The following is a 24,047-nucleotide window of genomic DNA, read 5'->3' on the forward strand; positions in this document are numbered from 1 at the left end:
ACTGAGTCAACCATTTCAACGAGCTGTCCACCACGACCCCAAGATCCCTCTCCTGGGCACTTTCCAGGTTGCCACAGTGTCACTATATCTCTTAAATGTGCTTCCATATTGCCTGTGTTGTGACACCACAGTCCCTGCAATGTCAGCAAGGTGCCGTTCACATTTCTGACGCCTTCTTTCGGATTTTGTTGCTGCGCTGTAGCCCTATAAAGCTGAATGTGCGTCACAGAAAAATAGCTGTATTTCCCTGTTGTAGAAGGCTTACCGCGTCGTTTTTACATTGTAATGTGGTGTCGTGTGGATGGTTCCAATCACAGTGTGGTGATTTATTGATTTCTAGAGCCCCTTTCCATTCATGAAATTTTTTTTTTCCTCAGCAGGTCGGCCAGTATTTCAGGGACTGCTTCCCTCCTGTCCCCCGGCCCGGCAATTCTCAGAGCGCTCACTTTCAGCCTCTTTTTAAATGGTGCTTGCCATCCTGTGGTTTTATGCATCCTTGTATTGAAAATCATGTGTGTGTGCCTGTGTGTGTATTTATGCATATAATATATTGCTTAGGCACTTTTTTGAGTCAATCAAAAGGTTTTTAAATCAAATAATTTGAATGACTGATTGATGAACCATTGCAATCCTAGGAAAAAACAATGCTTCTGCTATAGAACCCCTGCTAACTGGGCAAAGAGGCACCTTTTACCGTGGTGATTCTCTTTATTTAGCAGGGGGAGAGTAACTGGTCCTATCCACCCCCTGCACTGTACCTCCAGTGACTGTTGCTGGTGTCTATCTTACATTTCTTTTAAGATTGTGAGCCCTTTGGGGACAGGGATCCATCTTATTCGTTTGTTATTTCTCTGTGTAAACCACCCTGAGCCATTTTTGGAAGGTCGGTATAGAAATCAAATTATTATATTTATTATTATTATTATTAATAATAATAATAATAATAATAATAATAATAATAATAATAATAATATATGTTGCCCCAATACAGGCATTTCTGTATACTAAATGTTAAAGAATCTATTGATAATGCCTGCAAACATGACCTTAGAATTTGTTTTACATCTCAGAATCTTGTTTTACATCTTTACATTCTTGCAAATTCAGTAGCTTAAATTAAATATTTAAATTTAATTTAAATATTTTGAATTTAATTTAAATAAGCAAACTAAATAGCTTAAATATTGGATCCTTTAGAGACAGAGGGGGGAGTGGGGAAAGAAATATGTGGGATGGGAATATGTTGAGTTGCATGTTGAAATGTTTCTGCTAATGCAAATCTGCATAACTATACTTGTTTTACATTCTTGTGAGTTCTGTTTGTTTGTGCCCTCAAGAATGCACGTGTTAAAAATACTGCTTGTGTGTAGGACGATGCTTGTGGTGTGGGTGGGGCAAAGGGCCTTTAGGTCCAGGCTCCAAAATTACCTAGTTGCACCAGTTCTAGCCAGAAGAAAACAAAACATATAAAACACACCCATTTCCTCTCAGTCAAGAAAATGGGAGCAGCTACATTCCTTCCCGATCATGCAAACATTCTGTTGAGCTTGTTTGCTCTCCCTTAATGAAAGGATCAGACTTGCATTTGGCAGTTTATTTTCCTTATTTTAAAGGTTTGACCTTGCTGACAGGCAGGAAGAATTGTTCTTTCCTTGCTGCTATTATTGGTCCTCCACCTGGATAGACCAGGCACTCGAGTCCTCCGAGGGTGGAATTCACCGATGCCAGCTGCTTGCTATGCCACCTAATGGCGCAGCGGGGAAACGCTTGGCTAACAAGCTGAAGGTTGCCAGTTCAAATTCCCACTGAAACACCTATACTGGGCAGCAGCGAGATAGGACGATGCTGAAAGGCATCATCTCATACTGCGGGGGGAGGAGGCAATGGCAACCCCCTCCTGTATTCTACCAAAAACAACCACGGGTCTCTGGGATGCCAGCAGCTGACACTGATTCGACGGCACACTTTACCTTTAACTGGTTGCTGGTGGGTGGAGAATTAACGGGAATCGCTTTGGCTGTTTTCGCTTTTTATTTACTGTCTTACTTTCGGTTTTGCTCAGCTACGCAGCGAGTGATTTGCAAAGAAGCGAGAACAAGGCAGCTCCCTCCGTTCTTCAAGGTAGGGCGGCGATCCTGGGGTCCCTCTCTTTAGCACCCCCAGATCCACAACTCTCCCCTTCCTCGCTAACTAGCAGGTCCGCCCAGCTGCATGCTCGGATTCCTCAGTCCGGGTGGAATCTGGCTTCAGCTGTTCAGTGTTGAGAGACAGATACTAAGCACAAACCCTCCGCGGCACTTTGTTATAAATTCCTGGGTGGGGAGGGGGGAGATGATCGAGTTCCGGATTGTAATTCAAAGGAAGAACTTGAGGACCGGGAAGTTTGGGGGCGAGGGAGGGAATTGTCAATTGTTTTGCTCCTAGTGCAACCAGAGCGGACTTTTGCACTATACCGCTGGCGGAGACAGGAGCAGGAAGCCACACAGTATGTTATTACAAGACGTTATTCCAGCGGCATTGAAATGTGTTAGTTTTGATTGTGGAGAAGCAAATGTCCTGGGGAGACTCAAGCTTAGAACAGACTCTGACCCATTTTCTTTGGATCTAAGAGCCAGCCCCCAAATTTAGACAACATCTAGACAACGAACATTCGACAAAATTGTCAGACACACTGATGGATGTTGTGGAGGGTAGAGGGACTCTTCTCATGGACATCCAGCATCCGGGGGCAGGGGGGGTGGGAAGAGGTGCACCTAGGGAATTTTGGAGGCTCGATCTAATGGCCTCCCCCACCACTGGCAAGATAAACATCATCCCCCTATGCACACACATTGTGATGCACACCAGGGGCATAGCTATAATTGAACGAAAGGGTTCAAAGAACACGGGGCCCCAGCTCCTGAGGGCCCTCCAGCTCCATCCCTCCCTATCTTCTGCATTGTCTCCCTCACTATGGGGGGCCGCCCGAGAGAGGGATGAACATGGCCCCCTCTCCCCTAGCTATGCCCCTGACGCACACATTATTGAATGCGTGAGGTCCCAAACAAGTACTTCTACAAAGTACTTTTATAGCTGTTTCCCTCATACACACAGAGAAATCTTATGTAGATTTAACTAAAGGTTTATCCAGCAACAACTCCCTTTTTCCTCCCTTTTCCTTTGATGACTCCTCTCCCCACACCCACACCCCACAGGATCCCCACTGGAACAAACATCCAAACAACAAAATACAAAAGACTACAGGATAGAATACAACACAGCGCAAAACACAACACAAAAATTCAGGACTTAAAAAGAGCAACAACTAAACGAGAGACAAATCTCCCCTTCAGAAACTATCGGACAGCAAGTCCTGTACTAGGTCAAATAGAAGAACTTGAAGTGGAAATTCCCATTCAGGTCTCATGACCAAAGCAAAACAATCACTTCACCAACATGAACAACAGTTGCCACACCCTCCCAGAATTCCAGGTTTCACCCGGATTTTAAGCCTCTCACCCAGATTGCTTAGACTGCAGATTTGCCTGGATTTCAGCTTTCATTTAAAAAACAAACTAAGCTCTAGCCTCTGGAAGCGGAGGAGCAAAATGTGCAGTCACTATTCTGCTCAAAAATCATTTTCAAGCCAAATTACATAATACAGGTTGAGTATCCCTTCTCCAGACATCCGAAATCCGGAATGCTCCAAAATCTGGAAACCACCACGGTGTGCGGCATAACAAAACAAAAAACAAAATGCCTCGGCTCACTTGCTCTGTCGAGTCAATGTTGCCTCCTGGCGACCACAGAGCCCTGTGGTTTTTTTTTGGTAGAATACAGGAGGGGTTTACCATTGCCATCTCCTGCGCAGTATGAGATGATGCCTTTCAGCATCTTCCTATATCGCTGCTGCCCAATATAGGGAGAACAAGTAACTTGTTTGTCAGATTCATTGACGTGGGCTCTTTCCATCTCTCAAAGGAAAGACAGCAGAAATACAATCCTCATTGCCTAGGATCAACTTCCTCTCCGGAGATTATCATCAGCCATGCCTGAATGTGGCCTTCTGACACACTCTCACAAGCCTGGTAAGTCATTTGTATATGGTTATTCTGCCAAGTGAAGTAATGTGAAAGGAGTAGCTATAATATAGTCCTGGATTAATAATATGTATATACAAAAAATAAAAATATAAATGGATATTTTAATAATAAAAGTTGATGGTACTTAATAGAAATACTTAAAAGTTAAAAAGTCATAGTATATAAGAAGTCCTCAAACATACGCTGGTTAATTCATTGATTTTTGTATCATAAAAAGTCCTCGGTATAAGAGCATGGCTCCTTTAAGAAAAAACCTTTTGGAGAGAGGATATGTCAGAATCTACTACAGTATATAAGGAACTGCTGAAAGGGCTGTACTTCAGTTACCTTCCGGATCAAGGTCATTCCTTGTTTCTTTAAAGTGTTTTTTCTAAGCGTCTGCAAAATTGCAATGATATGTTGTTTGACATGGTAGAATTGAAGATGTTACAACTGCTTTAAAAAAAAGGTGAATCTACAGCCGGTCTGCTCAACTTAGGCCCTCCAGCTGTTTTTGAACTACAACTCCCATAATCTCCAGCCAGGGATAGCCAAGGATTAGGGATAGCCAAGGATAGCCAAGAGAGCCAGTGTGGTGTAGTGGCTAGAGTGCTGGACTAGGACCGGGGAGACCTGAGTTCAAATCCCCATTCAGCCATGAAACTAGCTGGGTGACTCTGGGCCAGTCACTTCTCTCTCAGCCTAGCCTGCTTCACAGGGTTGTTGTGAAAGAGAAACTTAAGTATGGAGTACACCACTCTGGGCTTCTTGGAGGAAGAGCGGGATGTAAATGTGAAAATAAATAAATAAATAAATAACTGTAGGCCAACATCTGCAGGAGGGCCGTAGTTGCACAGCCCTGATCTACAGTATTATAGTTTATGGTACATGGCTGGGCATTTTCCAGATTAAAGGCTACAACAGTGTCACTATGTATCTACTAAGTGTAGATACATCCTTCCTGAGTTGCAATACTGCAGTCCCTGCACTGTCAGCAAGGTGCCATTCACCTTTCCAAAGCCTTCTTTTGGATTTTATCTTTGTGTTTATAGTGCTACCTACCACAAAGCAAGTGTGTAGAAAAAAAAGTAGCTGTATTTTCCCGTTGTAGGCGTTTGAGATTCTGGGGATCGTTTTCAATATGATCCCACCAAGCTGACACATTTTACTGCTGTTGTAGCGGGTAATCTGGAAAGCGCCCAGGAGTGATATGTCAATGGCTCCAAGTTATCCTGGAGGGGGGTACCAAGTGGAGAGCTACGGGGCTCTTTCCTGGGCCCTGTGCTATTTAACATTTTCATAAATGACTTGGAGGAGGGAGTCGCGGGGATGCTTATCAAATCTGCAAATGACACACAACTGCAGAAGATTGCTGACATCTTGGAACACAAAATCAAGATTCAATCTGATCTGGACAGGCTTGAAAACCGGGCCAAAGCCAACACGATGAAGTTCAGTGGAGACAAATGTAAAGTTCTGCATTTGGGTAAGATAAGTCAAATGCACGAGTTCAGGACAGTAGAGAGCTAGCTAGGCAGAAGTACGAACGGGCTGGGTGTCTTAGTGGACAGCCAACTGTGGACAGCCAACTGTGTGGTGCAGCTGCTAAAAAAGAGGATGCATTCTTCGGCTGCATTAACAGAAGCATGGTGTCCAGATCATGAGTAGCAATTGTTCCACTCTGTTTTAAACTGATCAGCCTCACTTCGAATATGTGTCCTGTTCTGGGCCCCACATTTTAAGAAGTGTGTTGGTAAAATGGAATGGGTTCAGAGGAGGGCAACAAAGATGATGGGGGGCCTGGAAACCAAGTGATGCCTCACCATGAGGTTTGTAGAGATTTCTAGCTCGATAATTGGTTGCTGCCGCCACTTGAGGACACTTTCAGCACTCACCCGGATCCTTCAAGTATCTCAGGGTAGCTGGGTTGTCTTAGCACAAGACTCCTTCCGTCTTCATGTGGGAATTTTATTTTATTTTTAAATTATTTTTACACTTATATCCCTCTTTTCCTCCGAGGAGCTCATAGGTACATGGTTATTTTTATCCTCACAACAAACCTGTGAGGTAGGTTAGGCTGAGAGATACATGACTGGACCAGAGTCACCCAGGGAGTTTCATGGTTAAGTGGGGATTCGAACTTGGCTCTTCTCGGTCCTAGCCCAACATTCTAACCACTACGCTATGCAGGCTCTCTTTTTGACGGTAAAAGATGCCACCCAGGATAAACAACCACCAAGGATTTATTCTTGTTTGAAATAAAGATAGTACTTCTCCCGTTTACACAGAACTACATAAAAGCACATCTTCCCACAAGTAACAGTTTCATTTCAACTGACCTTAACTGTCGCAGATTCCTTGTCTGCATTCCAATCTGCATATGGAATCCCCACTGCTCAAGCTGCTTCTCCTACGTTCAGCACAAAACCTCCAGTCTAACTTTATACCTTCCCACAAACAAAAACACAAATCGATATTTTATCATTGAAATTCTAGAATAAGAGAAACCCTTGTTTTGTCACAGGGGGGGTCAGGAAACCAAGTCCTATAAGGAATGGTTGAAGGATGGGTATGTTTAGCCTGAAGAAGAGAAGACTAAAGGGAGATAGGATAGCAGGCTTTAGCTATCGGAAGGGCTGTCACACAAAAGGAGGAGGAAACAACTTCTCTGTTGCTCTGGAGGGCAAGACAAGAGCCAATGAGTTGAAAGTTCAAGGAAGCAGGTTTAAGCGAAACATCGGGAAGAATTTCCTAAGGATCAAAGCCATTCAACAGTGGAATGCTCTGTCTTGTGTAGTGGTAGGCTTTCCATTGCCGAAGGACAGAGACAGGACAGCCGCCTGCAAGAGATGCTATATAGCGGCTTGCTCCACTGAGCAATCTGTCAGACTAGAAGACCTCCAAGGTCACCTCCAACTATGCCAAAAGCGGGTTTCCCTGCTGCTGTGCTGGCTAGCTGCAAAATCTGAGCCAGGCACTGCAATGACTGATTTGCTGACTCTGCCTCCCCCTTTACTATTTTCTGACCCCAGTACCCTTGCAAAGCATCTCCGTTGATGTGCTGGTCCGAGGCTTTGTGGCTGATGTGGTGTCTGAACTCCGATACCAAAATGAAGAGAAGAACCCAGTGGAGGCTGTGTTTGTCTTCCCCCTGGATGATGAGGCTGCCGTATATGCGTTTGAGGGCCTGATTGGCGAGACGCGGATTGAGGCCCAGATCCGAGAAAAGAAACAGGTATGTTGGCCCTGGGAAGAATGGGCGACTTTAGGAATGGGATTGCGGAGTCTCAGAGTAGAGCCAGAGGCTTTTCTGAAATAGGATTTTGACCTCAAATACAAGCCTTGTATCAGGAATCCCAAGATGGTACTCAAGATAAACTGTGACAAATATCAGGATCAGCAAGTATTTTGTGGAATAGAAAAAGGCCCTTTTCAAATGATACTTTACCAGCTCACACAATTAACAGGGGACACGCTTGTGAGCACACCAATTGTGAAGTCTTTTGTGGACATCCTGATTAGGGATGTGCCCGAAGACTCTTCGGCACCAGCGGGGTAGCTCTTTAAGGGCGGGGGGGAGTGTACTCACTCTAACCCCACCGGCGCTCTTCAAAGTCCAAGCCCCTCGGGGCGGCAGTGTTCCTCCCTGCCACCCCGTTCCCCCCGTCGGCCGGAAGTGGCCGGAAGTTGCGATCGCACATGCGCCCGTTGTGCGCGTGCACGGCAGACGGGCGTGCATGCGCACGCACAACGGGCGCACGCGCGGGTGCAACTTTCGGCCACTTCCGGCCGACGGGGGGAACGGGGAGGCAGGGAGGAACGCTGCCGCCCCGAGGGGCTTGGACTTTGAAGAGCGCCGGCGGGAGAAATGTGGCGTGGGGGGGTGAGTACACTCTCCCCCGCCCTTAAAGAGCTGCCCCCGCCGGTGCCGAAGCACCGAATCCCGCCCAGTGCCGAAATGTTTCGGAGGCCTTTACAATGGCCTCCGAAATGTTTCGGGTACATCCCTAATCCTGATGCGCTCCTGGCACATCCCCTTTATTGCAAGGTGGGGGCTGATGTCATTCCGTTCTAACTGAGGGATGTTTCAGAGTGTGGGGAGTATCTTCCTGTCCTTAAGAAAAGTAAGGGGAGGGATAAAAATTGGAACTTTATGCAGTTTGAACTAATATGCACTCCCCTGGGGCAACTCTAGAAATAAGATACTAGCTGACCCAGGTGCAGAACATCTGCACCTCTAGTTCTCCTCCCTCCTTCCCCCCTCCCTCTCGGCTCTCCCCCTCCCACAATTCTCAGCTCCCCCAGCTCCCACCACTTTCTCTCCAGCTGCCACTGTTTCTCTCCCCCCCCCACCCAGCCACTGCTGTTTTCTCCCCACCACCACCTCCACTTTCTTTCTTTTCCCCCCCGGCCACCTCCACCATCGTTTTCTTTCCCCAGCCGCCACCATTCTTCCCCCTCCCTCTGCCCTCATGCTTGTCCGCCACCGCTTTCCTCTGCCCCTCCCGGCACTTTGCTTGCAAACTCTTGTGAGAGTTGCCACACATGGGATTAGCGATGGATACGTCTTAGAGTATTATATATAGAGATTGATAGATATAGATCTTATGCTGGTCTACAACCGAAATAAAGAATCTGTCTATCTATATATAGATCATTTGTGTAATTTGTAATAAATACTGGTGCTGTTGGTGATTTAGAGAATTTGCACTTTAATCTGTTTGCTTCCTGTTCTTAGATTTGTCTTAACAATGTGCTTTTCTTAAATTCTTTCTAACCTTTTATTGGTCCCCTTACTGCCCCCAGAGAGCAGAAGCAACGTAAAGATAACAAATGGTACAATCCAGCCAAAGTTACACATCATTAAGGTTCTGCTCTCTCCCTGAGTGGATGTGTGGGTATTCTGTTGCAGAAGGAGTCCTGCTTCTGCTTGCTTAGCTCCTTTGCTGAAACTCAGTTGGTCCGCCCTGGTTGCATATGAATGGGAGACTAGAAATGTGAGCACTGTAAGATATTTCTTACAGATAGAGCTGCTCTGAGAAGAGCAGAAGGTTTCAAGTTCCCTCCCTGGCAGCATCTCTAAGATAGGACAAGATTTTTTTATTGAACCAACAAACTACCAAAGCATACAGTACGTTGCCAAAGCACAATTCTATACAAAGTGTTGTTTGTACATGATATATCTACAAATATTTACACACAAGGATTTGGAAACCCACAAGGTTATGAAGTATATGCAGGTGGTACTGTAACTGGGGGGGGTGGGATTTCAAGGCACATCAGGTAATTGGGGGGGGGGTTACGTCCGACGTCCATTTCCACAATTTGTCCCATTACTGTTTAGAAGAGATACTGTACTCTTGTCTGCCTGCAACCTTGGAGGAGCCGCTGCCAGTCTGTGAAGACAATACAGAGCTAGATAGACCAATGGTCTGACTCAATATATGGCGGCAACTTCCTATGTTCCTATGTCTTCTCTGTAAAGTTCATTGATGTCAGTGATGGATTTATACACATGCCTAATTTTTTTTCTCTATTGAACGTAATACAGTAAGACTTGAAGTACTTAAATGGCTGGATTGTGTTTGTAAACATCAAAGTTATAATCTGCTATTTTTACAAATGTTTCTATGTTCTGTGGGAGCAGGGAAGCTGCATGTACCTCTTAAACTTCAGCCTGAATGCATCCCTCCCCAGCTCAATTTCCCGCTGAAAGAGCAAGGCGAAGCGTGGGTTCCTGGAGCCTCATTTGCAAAGTCAGCATAAGATATGAGACTTTTAAAAGTCTTTACTGCTTATGTGGCACATAAGCTAAAATGGGTGCCTTAATTTTCCGTTTCCATGCTTTTTAGTGCATGAGTGAAAATTGAAAGCATCTCATCTCTCATTTTAAGCCAAAAGGTTTTTGTTTACTTAACGTTCAGGCCTCTTGAAAAAGAAAATCTGACTAGATACTATGAAAAGGAAGCTCATATCCATGCTAAGTAGTCTCCAAAATGCGGCAGCAAGGCTGGTCTCCAGGGCAACTCGGAGAGACCATATTATGCCTGTTTTGAAACAGCTGCACTGGCTGCCAATATGTTTCCGAGCAAAATACAAAGTGCTGGTTATTACCTTTAAAGCCCCTAACGGCTTAGGTCCAGGTTACCTTAGAGAGCGCCTTCTTTGGTCTGATCCCCACCGCACACTAAGATCATCTGAGGAGGTCCGGCTCCAGTTGCCACCAGCTTGTCTTCTCTGTAGCCGCTCCTAGACTGTGGAATGTGCTCCCTGAAAACATCCGTAATTTGAATTCTTTATTGGAATTTAGGAGAGCCCTAAAGGCCTACCTGTTCGGCCTGGCCTTCCAGTGCTCTTAAATTGTTTTAAAGGGTCTTTAAAGTATCGGGTTTTTATAAAGTTTTGAATTGTTTTATTTTTTAGCTGCTTTATTGTATTATAAAAAAAATTTATGCCCGGTCATTGATTGATTTTAACTGTTTTATGATGTTTGGGAACCACCCTGAGCTATTTTGTAAGGGCGGTCTAAAAATCGAACAAATAAATAAATAAATATTATTGAGGTGTAAAGCCGCCATGTTCAAAGCAGTCTACCCCATCATTCTAGGTGCTCATGGAAGGAAATCTTGCAGTGGTGTTTCCTTTGTGCACATGGTTGGAGGTTCCCAGAAGTATCTAACTGGGCACTGTGGGAACTGGATGGTGGGCTAGATAGATATTTTCTGTGACCTAGGAGGACTCTCACCTTCCTTTTAAAAGATGACACAGATTAATGGAGGTGAAGTGTAGTAGTGGCTTTTACCCTTGCTGGCTAAGCTAAGTCCCCATAATAAGAGATACTGTGAATCTGATATGGAACCTCCACGGTCAAAGGCAGGCTGCTACTGCCTTGTGTGCCCTCACAAGTCCATCTGCCCTTGTGGCTCCCTGTCACTTAGCTGCCATGCCATGCACCCTAGCAAGCTTCTTCACCACCTCTCCATCACCTTCTGTGCCCTCGCAAGCCCCTCTGCCACCTTGCCACTATCTTGTGGGCCCTCACAGATTCCTCCACCACCTTGTTTCATCATTGTGGGCCCTCCGGCACCTCACCACTGCGTCACCTCATACTCTCAAATATCTCCGCCATTTTGCCACCACCTACCATGACCACACTAAGCCTCCCATCTCCTTGCATGCCTTCAGGAGCCAAGACAACACATTATTGCCACCTTGTGTGCACTGGAGGCCCTGCCACTTCTCATGCCTTCATGTCCATTTGCCCCCTGTGCAGTGTTCCTTCTAAGGCTTGCATGCACGCTCACACAGTTTTTGATGTCTGCTCAGTTAATTTTAGATCCCGCTCAGCTTGAATTGGGAAGATCCCACTCTGAATGCATGTGTGCATACACTGCCTTGATACTGCCTCACAGAACAAAACTCATTCCGCACACATGAAAAAAAATTAGAGAGAACACTGCCCCTGTGCCCACACAGATCCATTCACCACCTCATTGGTCAGCTCCACATTCTCAAAAGGTCCTCTCCTTGCTGCTACCTTCTATAGTCTTGCAAGGACCCACCCTTTCTGTGCTCCATGGCACTGGGGGAGGGAGAAAACAAAAGTGGAAGAAGAAGAGAAAAGGAGAAGAAGAAGCCCATGAAACTAAAAGGGGTAGCGGGAGGGAACATTTCTTTAGCTCTAGAGCTGCCAGAGTCCTCCTGACCTAGACGTTCATTACCAAGCACCTAAGTTCAAAAGCAGGAGGTCACACTCTGGAACTTGCCTGGACTTGCCCCTCCCAATTCTAGCTTCAGAACCCTCAATGAGCAAAATCAGATTTTATTTTAGTTGCTTTTACAACTAAAATAAAAGTTGTAAGGGACTTTATGAGGCTAATGACTCGGGGAAGACTGAATGGATTTTTTTCAGAATAATACAGTATTATGATTCAGTATATACTTGGATTTTTAAAGAAACATTTAAAGGAACATTCAAAAATAATAATAATATATGTTATCTGATGGCAGAAATAGTAACCAACTGTTGTTTTCTAGCATTTAAAATACAGTTCTTAAACTGCTGCATCTTAGCCATTTTACATTGGATGTGCACCAGATTTGGAAGAGTGGTATGGTGTCACCTAGCTAGACTGTAAACCTTCTCACAAATGGGACAGTCGGTTTTATGATTTTATGGTCAACCACTTGTTCAGAGGTTGTAATGTTAGAATAGTAAAGCAACTACTCATCTTAAATATAGGTTAAGTATTATGTTGCAACTATTGGGGGGGGTGTCTCAAAAGAGCTTGTATTCTAGCCTTATCTGTGACCAATTTTCCTTGCCTTTTTGACATGAAGTCCTCCTTCCTCTCCCATCCTCTTCCAATACAGGCAGAGCAAGAATATGAGGATGCCTTGAGTGAAGGCCGCGAAGCTTTCCTGCTCGGGAGGGAGGCAAACACCAGTGACATCTTCACCTGCAGTCTGGGCAACCTTCCGCCCGATGGGGAGGCCACCCTGAAGCTGCGCTATGTCCAGGCATTGGCTCCGGAGCCAGACGGGGCTGTCCGCTTTGTCCTGCCCGCTGTGCTGAATCCTCGCTATGTACCCCAGGGCTTCGTCCCAACACCTGGTATTCTTCTCTGGGGGAGGGGGGATTGAAAAAGTGGGTTATTGATGGCCATTTCTCAGCCCTTACCCCACACTGACTCATAATTACATAGGAAGCTGCCATATTCTGAGTCAGACCATTGGTCCATCTGTTTTCTGCACAGACTGGCAGTGGCTTCTCCAAGGTTGCAGGCAAGAGTCTCTCTCAGCCCTGTCTTGGAGATGCCAGGGAGGGAACTTGGAATCCTTTTCCTTGGAGAGGAGAGCTGGTCTTGTGGTAGCAAGCATGACTTTTCCCCTTAGCTAAGCAGGGTCCACCCTGGTTGCATGTGAATGGAGACTAGAAGTGTGAGCACTGTAAGATATTCCCCTCATGGGATGAAGCCGCTCTGGGAAGAGCAGAAGGTTCCAAGTTCCCTCCCTGGGTTCTCTAAGATAGGGCTTAGAGATTCCTGCCTGAAACCTTGAAGAAGCTGCTGCCAGTCTGTGAAGACAACACGGAGCTAGATAGACCAATGGCCTGACTCAGTATATGGCAGCTTTCTATGTTCTAACCTTCTCATGCAAGCATGCAGGTGCTCTTCCCAGAGCGGCCCCATCCCCTGAGGGAAATATCTTACAGTGCTCACATATAGTCTCCCATTCAAATGCAACCAGCGTGGACCCTGCTTAGCAAACAGGACAATTCAGGATTGCTACTACAAGACCAGCAGTTTCTCTTTAGGAAGTGTGTATCTTGGCACAGCTGACCTGGCTGAGGCCTTCCATTCCCTGCCCTGCCCCACTCATGTCCTGATATTGGAACCCGGCATACCAGTCCCTCTTTAGGGTGTTTCTAGTGGGGGACTTCTTTGTGGAAGATTCAGTGGCCTTGCACCAGAACTGCTTGCAGGATATATTGTTGAGCACCCACAGCTCGCAGTTTATTGCATTATTTTTTGTCTATGCCAAGATGGATACTCCAGGTTGTGCTCCCTCCTTGACACTCCTGCTGTTCCTTTTTCACCGCTGCCTTAGGTGGGTGATCTGTGCATCCACAGAAAGCATACTTTTTATATTATTTGTTGCACTAGAATGCACTTCTGACTTTCCACAGAACCCACCCCCCTACTTCTGCAGAATCTACCCCACATACTCCTGTTGAATCTCCCATGGAGCTCCCGTTGAATTAAGTGTTTAATTGTATCTCTTAATAAAATATTTCCTGCAAGCAGGTCAAATTGTTGCCCTTTCCTCCTGCCCAATCACCCAAAATTACTTGGCTCAGTCTTAGGCCCACTTTCCTGGGAGTAATCCAATTGAATTTTCTGCCTGTATTTCACAGGCAGATTGCACAAGGAAGTTGTGTGATGTGCTGAACATCATGTGGACAGCCAATGGCATTGCCCATAAGAACCAGCATCACTGCTGATTCTTACGGGCAATGTCATGGGCTGTCCACATGATGTTCAGCACATCGCATAATTTCCTTGTGCAATCTGCCTGCCAGTTTGTGAAATACCAGTACTTTTTCAACAGGAGATTTTTCCTGACTTGATCACAGAGGGGAAGATATTGCAGGGGAAGGGAAAGTATGGATTGGCCATAGTACAACCTGCAATCTATTTGTAAAAATAAAAAGGTGGAAATTGTTATCTCAGCTGGAGAACAGATGTATATTTACTCAGAATTAAGACACATTAAAGTCAGAATTGCATTCTAGTGCAACAAAGACCTCTCCTCCTTCATGAAGGAGAGGTCTATCAATGGCTACTAGTCAGAGGGCTGTGGGCCACCTCCAGTCTCAAGGGCAGGGTGCCTCTGAGTACCAGTTGCAGGGGAGTAATGGCAGGAGAGAGGGCACGCCCTCAACTCCTGCCTGTGGCTTCCAGCGGCATCTGGTGGGCCACTGAGCGAAACAGGTTGCTGGACTAGATGGGCCTTGAGCCTGATCCAGCAGGGCTGTTCTTATGTTCTTATGTTCTTAAATAATTTTAAATAGCTGGCTAGATCTTAGGGGGAAAGACCCAAATATCTAAGAGTCCCAGAACAACAACCCAGGTGGTTCAGATTTTTCTAAGAGCTACTTTGGAGTGCTGGGACCTGGGAAGAAGAGAGCATGGAATGTTTTGAAAGAGCCGTTGGTGACAGTTGGACGGGGAGTGGCAACTGATGGTGCAGAAAGACCAAGGGAGAAAAGAGATAAGGAGGAAAAGAAAGAAGACATCAGGAAATAGAAGACTGGATATGAAGCAACAGGAACAAATAGACTAAGAACTGCCTGTTCTTAGTATCAATGGCTACTAGTCGGAGGGCCAACTCCAGCCTTCAAGGCAGGATGCCTCTGAGTACCAGTTGCAGGGGAGTAACAGCAGGAGAGAGGGCATGCCCTCAGCTCTTGCCTGTAGCTTCCAGCAGCATCTGGTGGGCCACTGTGAGAAACAGGATGTAGTGGTTAGAGTGCTGGACTAGGACCGGGGAGACCTGAGTTCAAATTCAGCCATGATACTAGCTGGGTGACTCTGGGCCAGTCACTTCTCTCTCAGCCCAACCTACTTCACAAGGTTGTTGTGAGGAGAAACTCGAGTATGTAGTACACCGCTCTGGACTCCTTGGAGGAAGAGCGGGATATAAATGTAATAATATTAATAATAATAATAATAATAATTACAAAAAGCAGCTTTACTGGGAACAGCCTATATTCTGCGACGATATCTATAACCATTGACAATAAAATTCTGGCATCCCAGGTCCTTGGGAAGGACTCGATGTCTGGATAAAACAAACCAGTCAATAACACCTGTCTGACTGTGTAAACAAGAGATAATAATAATATAATATAATAAAAATTGCACTTTAATTTGCCATTTCTGTGCTTTCTAGAGCATGAGTGGGCATTTAAAGCATCTTAACCCTCATCATAAACTGAAGGTATTTCAATTACTAGATTTCCAGGATTTTAAAAAAGGAAAGCCTGACTGGCCGCTTTGGGAAAGAGAAGTATAAAAGTGGCTCTTACCATGCTGGTGAAGTGGAACCTACATATTCATACGTATTCTATCCCAGAATACCTGTGCTATATAGAACATTAAAAGTTCAAAGGCAGAACTTGAGTTGCTCATCAGGGGAAGTATGGCTGTGATGTAGAAGGCAGTCCCCTATTACCTTCTGTGCCCTCACAAGGCCCACTGCCAAGTTGTTGCCACCACACAAGCCTTCAAAGGTCCACTTGGCACCATCTGCCTCACATACCCTTTGCAAGTCCATTCACCGCCTCCCCGTTACATAGCATTCCTTCATAAGTCTTTTTGCCACCTTGCTGCTTCATTGCATTCCCTCACAAGGCACCTCGCCACCTCCTCAGGTACTCTTCTGTGGCTCCACCTTTCTGTTGCCTCACCAGAGAGAGGAAACAAAAGCCCCATGCAAAGAAAAGTCAAGGGAATGGTTATTTAACTTTAAAATTGCCAGAGTATTCATAGACTCTCCGTAGCAGGCAGCTAAATTCAAAATCGGGAAGTGACTTTCCAGATCTTGCCTGGACTTGCCCCTCCCAACTCTGGTTTCAGGGCCCTCAGTGGGCAACATTGATGAGAAGTTATCGTCGTTTTTTCTCTTATCGTTTTTTCACTTACCCAGTGAGGCGGTGGGGCGAGCCCCGAGGGGCTCTTGCTTCTGGCTCCAAGCGCCCGGCGTGGGCCGGGCACAACCTGCTCCGGGGACGGTGTCAGGTGGGGAGTTTGACTGGGCTGGTACACCTGTCAAACCATAACGCAGGTGTCCTAAGGCGAGCTCAGGGAGGACAGAAACCTCCCGTGGAGCAGAAGGGCAAAAGCTCGCTTGATCTTGATTTTCAGTATGAATACAGACCGTGAAAGCGGGGCCTCACGATTTAAAAAAAAAATTATGGGAAGAGAGCTGGTCTTGTGGTAGCAAGCATGACTTGTCCCCTTAAGCTAAGCAGGATCCGCCCTGGTTGCATACAAAATGTAGACTAGAAGTGTGAGCACTGTAAGATATTTCCCTTAGGGGATGGAGCCACTCTGGGAAGAGCATCTAGGCTCCAAGTTCCTTCCCTGGCTTCTCCAAGATAGGGCTGAGAGAGACGACTCCTGCCTGCAACCTTGGAGAAGCCATTGCCAGTCTGTGTAGGCAATACTGAGCGAGATGGACCTATGGTCTGACTCAGTATATGGCAGCTTCCTATGTTCCTATGTGCCCTTAGTTGATTCTAACCTGCTATTTATGGAGATTCAGGGGCTAAGCACACAGGAAATATTGGATGGCATTTTCTAATCCTCACAGGATTACGGATCGGTATATACTTGACTTTTTAAAACATCATTGAAATTGATATTTTAACAAGTATAAGATGCATTATCTGATCGCAAGATACTATAGCCCACAGTTGTTATCTGGAGTTTAAGAGACTGTTTTTAAACAGCTCAGTCGTGGCCATGTTATATTCAGACTGCAGCAGATTTGGAATGGTGCTGTCATTTCTCACCTAGCTGATGTGCAGAAATGTTCAGGCATATTGGATGGAAAGTTTTGATTTAATGATGAATGGAAGGTTCAGTACTTACCATGGTGGAAGGTTGAAACAACTCCTCATGTTAACTACTACCGTGCCAGTCTTATGGATGGATGGATGGATGGAATTTATATACCACCTAGTGTAGAAATAAACAGTGGACTTGGGTGGCTGAGTGACTGAAAGAAGTGATTGGAAAGAGAATAGGACTATCCCAAAATAGGCAGTAGTTTCTCCATACTCAGGGAACTCCCTAGGTATGCAGAAGTGGATGACCTTGTAAATTGAAGGGGAGAATAAAAGGGAGAAAACCTCCAAAGAGACCATTGAGCACTGAGCATTATGTTCAGTGGCCTTCAGGAGCCACACAGTGTGGAAAGTTTTATGTTGAGCCGGGGGGACATTGGCCTTTCTAAGCACCTATCCTGGGGTGGGGGGCATTAAGGTTGGGGAAGAGGCAACATTTTGTTGTACAATAAAAGTGTGTACCTTTTTATTATCAACCCCTGCTGACTGGCCAGACAAGCAGTCTTTAATGTGGTGGCCCTCTTATATCTGGCAGCTGTCCCAGTTCATCCCAGCGTAGCAGTGGGATCCAGTGTCTGCTTGCTGGTGTCTCCCTTGTGTCTTTTTTGTTTTTAGGTTGTGAGCCCCATTGGGACAGAGAATCATCTTCTTGTTCCTCTTGCTTTGTTAACTTGTGTTGAAAAGTAGTATATAAATGTTGGTTATTTTTTACTTATGCGGTGCTATCCATGCTTCTTTCCAAAATACAAGAGAACAGATCCCTGCCCCAAGGGGCTCACAATTTTTTTTTTATGGAAGGGAGACAGTAGAGGAAGGGAAGGGAAATGAAGGGGGAAAGGAGGTGATTATGATGGTTTCACTTCCTTAGGCGTATTTACAGCAGGGTGTTAGAACTATGGGGTTGTTTGTGTCAAGGCTTCATAGAAAGCCTGGGTTTTGAGATGGAAATGAGGAATTTAGCCTCGCAGTATTGTTTTGGAAAGCAGTTTGAGACTAGGCATAATCTAGCTAACATCAAAATCCCTCCATCGTGTTTTCCTGCCTCATGGTGCATCTGCCTACGACAAGCCGCCTCCTGCCTGTGTTGCTTGTAATGCACATCATGCTATGTTAATCAAACCTTTTAAGAAGATTCCTTTCCAAGAGGGTTTGCCAGTTCTGTCCAGTAATCGTAGACTTCCCTGTGTCACTCTCTGCAGGATCAGGAGCAGGCACTGTCACCAACAGCATACCACGAGTGCCCAAGGGGCAGCTTCCCTACACACTCAGCCTCAACGTCACACTGGAAGCTCCCTGTGGCATCAACCGTGTGGAGTCCAAGTGCACCCTTGAGCCCCTGCACTACACAGCAGAAGACCATACCACTGCCCAGGTAGGGGTACTCATGAACCAAAATGATGTTATTGGTAGTGGGTTCTGGAAAAGGCTGAATTTTTATCCTTTCTCCTGGATCCATGGAGATGAGGGACATTCTTTTTGGGACTGGAATTCTCCCAAAGCCTCACCTTCTTACTTCCTCTGTTTTCTACTCCCCAAGGTCTCCTTGGCCACAGGTCACCAGTTTGACCGAGATGTGGAGCTGCTGGTTTATTATGAGGACGTTCACAAGCCCAGCACCCTGCTGGAGGCTGGGAAGACGGGAGCTGCCCCTGGTGAGCAAAGGCTATCTTGAAGGAAAGGAGTGTGGGTTGAAATGCAAAGGATGCTGGGAGGTTGACTTGCATTGGAAGGGGGGGCGGGGGGGCTAGTATACTGCGATATGTGTGTAGATTTGGTGGAAATGCCAACTGAATCTAATTTTATCTGACAGGCTCCTTGATGGGGGACCCAGCACTTCTGCTTACCCTGTACCCCAGCATCCCTGCCCCAAAGCCTGGCCTGAATTCTGCTGGGGAGTTCCTCTTCTTGCTGGATCGCTCTGGAAGCATGGATAACAGCTCTGGGGTTGGCAGGGATTCACCATCCCGCATTCAGAGTGCCAAGGTGCCATATGGATGGACAAATGGGGAAGCATCACCAGAGCCTCGGAGAGAGAGTGATTTGGGGGCTGCTCCAAATGGAGGCAAAAGGAGGAGAAAAGAAATGACTTGTAGAAGATGGGGGGGAGTGGGTAGGACTCGGGTCCTGTCATGCTGAATCAAGACCCAAAAGTGAGACTATACAGGGTACATAGGGAGCTGCCATACTGAGTCAGACTCTTGGTCCATCTAGCTCAGTATTGTCTACATAGACTTGCAGCAGCTTCTCCAAGCTTGTAGGCCGGAGTCTCTCCCATCCCTATCTGGAGATGCCAGGGTGGGAACTTGGAACCCTCCATATGCAAGCATGCAGGTGCACTTCCCAAAGCGGCCCTATCACCTTACAGTGCTCACACATGTAGTCTCCCATTCAAATGCAAGCCAGGATAGACCCTGCTTAGCAGAGGGGACAGTTCATGCTTGCTACCACAAGACCAGCTCTCTAAGCATTTGTCTTTCCCTCGCCTATCTCTCAGGAGACCCTGGTTCTCATCCTGAAGAGTCTCCCTCTGGGATGTTACTTCAACATCTACGGATTTGGATCTACTCATGATTCATTCTACCCGTGAGTTTCAGAATATGTCTCTTACTTCCCCTGTGAATCCTGGCTGATTCCTGGCTGTGCAAAGAGGTTATAAAGTAGAGTGCTATAAAGTGCTAAATATAATCTTATATTTAGCAAGGGAAGAGCAATTGTTCTCTGCTACTGGAGTCCAAGGGCATCTCACGTGTGGGTTATGCGATCCCATGTGATTCCATAGGCAGGATTAAGCCAATTAGGAAAGCTTTTAAGACTGGGAGGAGAAAACCCTCAGTTCTTTTTAGTCCTGCAAGGCTCCAGGCAGCTCTTCCTCAACTCTCCTTGTTTTCCTCCAGCTTGCCTCTCCTTATCTCTCCCTTCAGAACAGCCGCGAGCCTGCCCCGAAGGCAGAACTCGTCAGCATGCTCCCTGACCGCCCATAGCTCTCTGGAACGCACTGCCACCGCCAATCAGCTGTTCAGCAACGTTCCGGAACTTCAACAACTGCCAGTGGACATTTCTGAGGGTGGGGAAGTGGCCCGAGCATCGACTCCATCGCCGCTTCCTGCCAGCTCTCCCTGCCTGCTGTCAGGTGCGGTGGCATTCCCGCTACCCCTGCACGCCCATTGAGGGCTCGCGGTGGGGCGCAGAAGGCCAAGTGTGCGTGATCCCACCGGAATGAGAAGGCCCAAAAGCAGTCAACCCTGCCCAGGACCAGGGCACCTTCAGAGAAAGCAGGGGTGGGCCCTGCCCTCCCAAAGCAGATGGCACCACCCCGCCCCCGCCCCCCCGCACAGTGGTGACAGGGAGTTCAGCCACAGCACCATCTTCTGACTTGGTGAGCTTGGCCCAAGCTGGGTCTCTTGAATCTATTGCTCCTCAGGACCCTCAGGGTCATCTAGTGTGACCCAGAATGCATCCACAGACCAAACTTTGATACAACTCTCAGGGGATATGCCACCTACCTGGGGGTCATGGTTTGAGGACTTGTTAGCAAAGTCTTTTGAGAGATGATATGTTTTGAAATCAAAAAAGCAAAAATGTCCAGGAGGGTCTCCTCATCCTCTTCAGTTTCTTCTGCTTCTGAGGAGCCAGCCCCTAAAAAAGTGAAGGAAAAGAAAAAGCACATTAAAAGGTCCAGGAAGGGCAGTTCTAGATCTAAACAGAGAGAATGCAGTAAGCACTCATCTGAACTTTCTGGGTATGAATCCCCCAATCCTAGAGATCTAACTCCTCAGGGAACTGGGGCTTTACCTACTGCTTCATCACAGGAGCTTCCTCAGAGACCCTGGGCGATGCTATACCTATCATCAACCTAGACGAGGACCCCACTTCACCAGTCAATCCACTAGGTGGTGGGGACCCAGAACTGCCAAGATCTGAAGGCGAATGGTCTGATGGCCAGGAGCCTGAGACTTCAGAGGCACCCCTCAGACTGTTTCAGGCAATAGATTTGGCACCCCTCATGTCAAGAACAGTGAACGCCCTAGGTCTTAACCCGCCCACCTCCCAGGAGGTCCAGCCCACCAGCAAAAGTCTTCTGGTGTTCCCAGGGTCAGAGCCTTCTAACGTGTCTCTTCAACTCCCAAAACAATTGGTGGAAGCAGTAAAAACAGAATCGTCCCTGTCTACCTGATCTAAGAGGGCCCTTGTGGTGGCTAACAAACTCTATACCTTCCAGCATGAAGGGAGTGAGATCTTCAATACTCCCCTACGGATGCGCCGGTTGTACAACTAATTTCCGGCTCAATTCTGACCAGGGACAGGGAATCAGCCCTGAAGGATCCCACTGATAAATGCATTGAGGGGTCCTTGAAACATGCGCACGAATTAACGGCTTTGTGGATGAGAGCCTCAGCAACTGCCTCCATGGTGCCGAGAGCATCTCTAATCTAACCGGATGATTTGATTCAGGATCCTCCTACAGATCCGGCCAGATTGCTCCAAACACTCCTAAAGTTACATAAGGTGCAAGCTTTTGTCTCGGACGCTACTCTTGATGGCCTACGTTTTGCATCTCAGGCAGCTACTGTACATCCTTGGTGGTGGGCCGCCACATTTTGTGGCTTAAGTACTGACAGGTGGATACTACATCCTGGCCGCCATTGCTTATGACGGCGAAAAATTGTTTGGCAACGCGGCATTAAACAACATCATAGTAGAATCTAAAGATAAAAAGAAATCCATGCCTTCCTCCTCAGGAAAAAAAAAAGGACCAACATCTAGGGAGACGTTCCTTTCAGCCCTTTTGTCCCTTTTGCTCATCCTTTGGAGGCAGAGACAAGGGTTTCAAATCTTAACGACCCTTCTGGGGTCAACCTAGGGCAACCAGACAGGTTTTGGGGAGTAGAGCTTCCTTCAATGCCCAAGCCAAGCAGTCCAAACAACAGGCATGATGGGGCATGAGAGGTATCCCTCGGTGGTCGCCTCTCCTTGCACTGGCACGTCTGGGAGGCCACCACCTCAGATCAGTGGGTGCTCTCCACCATAAAGGAGACCTACTCCATAGAGTTATCCAGCTGTCCACCACACAGGTTCCTCCCCACTCCAGCCTCTCGCCATCCACATAAGCACCAAGGCCTGCAGGAGGCAATTCAACACCTCCTCACAATAGGGGCCATAGAACCCATCCCATTACACCAGCAAGGCAAGGGGATTTACTCTATAATCTTCACTGCATCAAAAAAGGATGGTTCCCTGTGAGCAGTGTTGGACCAAAAACATCTCAACCAGTTTGTACACAAGTGCACCTTCCATATGGAATCACTGAGATCCATTGCAGAGGCACTCCATCATCTAGATCTCCTCATGCCCATCGACCTCAAGGAGACCTACTTACATGTGCCTATTCACCAAGACAGCTACCACCTTCTCCGCTTCCTCTACTCAGGAGTCCATTACCAATACAAAGTGCTTCCATTCGGCCTCTCATCAGCTCCACGCATATTTACAAAGATCCTGGCACCCGTGATTGCACACCTTTGGCTCCAAGGCATGAGGATCTTTGGGTATCTGGATGATCTTCTTCTCCAATCCACAACCCCTCAGATGGTCCAGAGGGACCTACGTCTCACCCTATGGACCTTCGACAACCACGGGTTCCTGATCAACATGTAAAAAGCCAGTTAAAACCAACCCATCGAATCCTGCATCTCGGAGTTCTCATAGACACTCAACACAACAAGCTGTTCCTTCCACTGAAACGCAGGCACACTCTGAGCTTGAGGTCCACAAGATCCTGGATTCAAGATTCCCTACCTTGCTGTCCCTAACCAGACTCCTGAGTCTGATGGTAGAAAGTTTGGAGTCGGTCCCATGGGCATGTTTTCACCTGAGGTCCCTACAGTGGTTCCTTCTCCCATTCCATGTGGACATCATGATGAAATCCAACAGGCGGGTTCACCTGATACAACAGTTCCTTCATTCCCTGCATTGGTGGATCAAGGCACCACACTTGTCAATGGGCAAGGAATTCCTGGATCCCCCCAGGATCATAATAACTACAGGCGCCAGCAAGAGTGGCTGGGGAGCCCATTGCCTCCAACAATCGGCCCAAGGGAAGTGGTCGGCACAGGTGCGCCAGCACAGCATCAACTGGTTGGAACTCAGAGCCATTCACTTGGCCCTATGAGATTTCCAAACCATCGTCCATCACCGCCATGTGCTCATCTGCACCGACAATACCACGGCGAAGGCACACATAAAGCACCAGGGCAGGATCAGGTCCAGATCCCTGCAAGTAGAAAAAGCCCTGCTCTTTCAGTGGGCAGAACTCCATGTGGAATCACTCATGGAACATCACATGCAGGGTGATCTGAACATGGCGGCAGACTGGCTGAGTCACTCAGATCTACTTCCAGGGGAGTGGCATCTAAAACGGGAAGCTTTCCAGCGGATCACACTACACTTTGGACTTCTGGTGGTGGAGCTCTTTGCAACCCCGAACAACGCCCTAGTCCTTCATGAGGTTCCCTGCCACCAGACAGAATCAGTGGATGCACTCTCATCCCCGTGGCCAGAGGCCTTCTTTACACATTCCCTCCAACTCCGCTCCTAGCAAGGGTACTCCGCAGGTTCAAGATCCTGAGGGCGCAACTAATTCTGGTGGCTCTGTTCTGGCCAAGGAGACCATGGTTCACAGAACTCACCAACCTGGCCTCAGAACCACACCTCATCCTCCTTCTCACACCAGATCTTCTGCAACAAGGTCCCGTCTGGCACCCAGATCCAGGCTGGTTAAGGCTAGCTGCCTGGAAACTGAATGGCGCATCTTAGGGCAACATGGCTACTCAGCTACGATGCTAGATACAATGCTA

The 24,047-nt window shown here is 46.9% G+C and overlaps 1 protein-coding gene across 4 annotated transcripts in view; it reads left to right on the plus strand.

Moving 5' to 3' along the window:
• The first annotated feature begins 1,969 nt into the window (after positions 1-1,969).
• The window catches only part of LOC128331499 (von Willebrand factor A domain-containing protein 5A-like), a 47,890-nt gene continuing 25,812 nt past the window's right edge, over positions 1,970-24,047 (plus strand). For 2 of the 4 annotated variants that reach the window (XR_008310325.1, XM_053264987.1), the window contains exons 1-8: positions 1,970-2,121; positions 3,961-4,067; positions 7,094-7,296; positions 12,435-12,675; positions 18,393-18,565; positions 18,731-18,845; positions 19,004-19,176; positions 19,688-19,776. Coding sequence is in view for 3 of the 4 variants with exons in the window: in XM_053264987.1 (XP_053120962.1) it covers positions 4,028-4,067; positions 7,094-7,296; positions 12,435-12,675; positions 18,393-18,565; positions 18,731-18,845; positions 19,004-19,176; positions 19,688-19,776 (1,034 nt within the window). In the remaining variant the exon portion in view is untranslated. Of the gene's footprint in view, positions 2,122-2,334; positions 2,486-3,960; positions 4,068-7,093; positions 7,297-12,434; positions 12,676-14,667; positions 14,966-18,392; positions 18,566-18,730; positions 18,846-19,003; positions 19,177-19,687; positions 19,777-24,047 lie in introns of those variants that run through there. The other 2 variants (XM_053264989.1, XM_053264990.1) reach the window with 2 other exon arrangements.

The sequence above is a fragment of the Hemicordylus capensis genome, chromosome 6 (genome assembly GCF_027244095.1).
Source record: "Hemicordylus capensis ecotype Gifberg chromosome 6, rHemCap1.1.pri, whole genome shotgun sequence".
Classification (NCBI taxonomy): Eukaryota; Metazoa; Chordata; class Lepidosauria; order Squamata; family Cordylidae; genus Hemicordylus; species Hemicordylus capensis.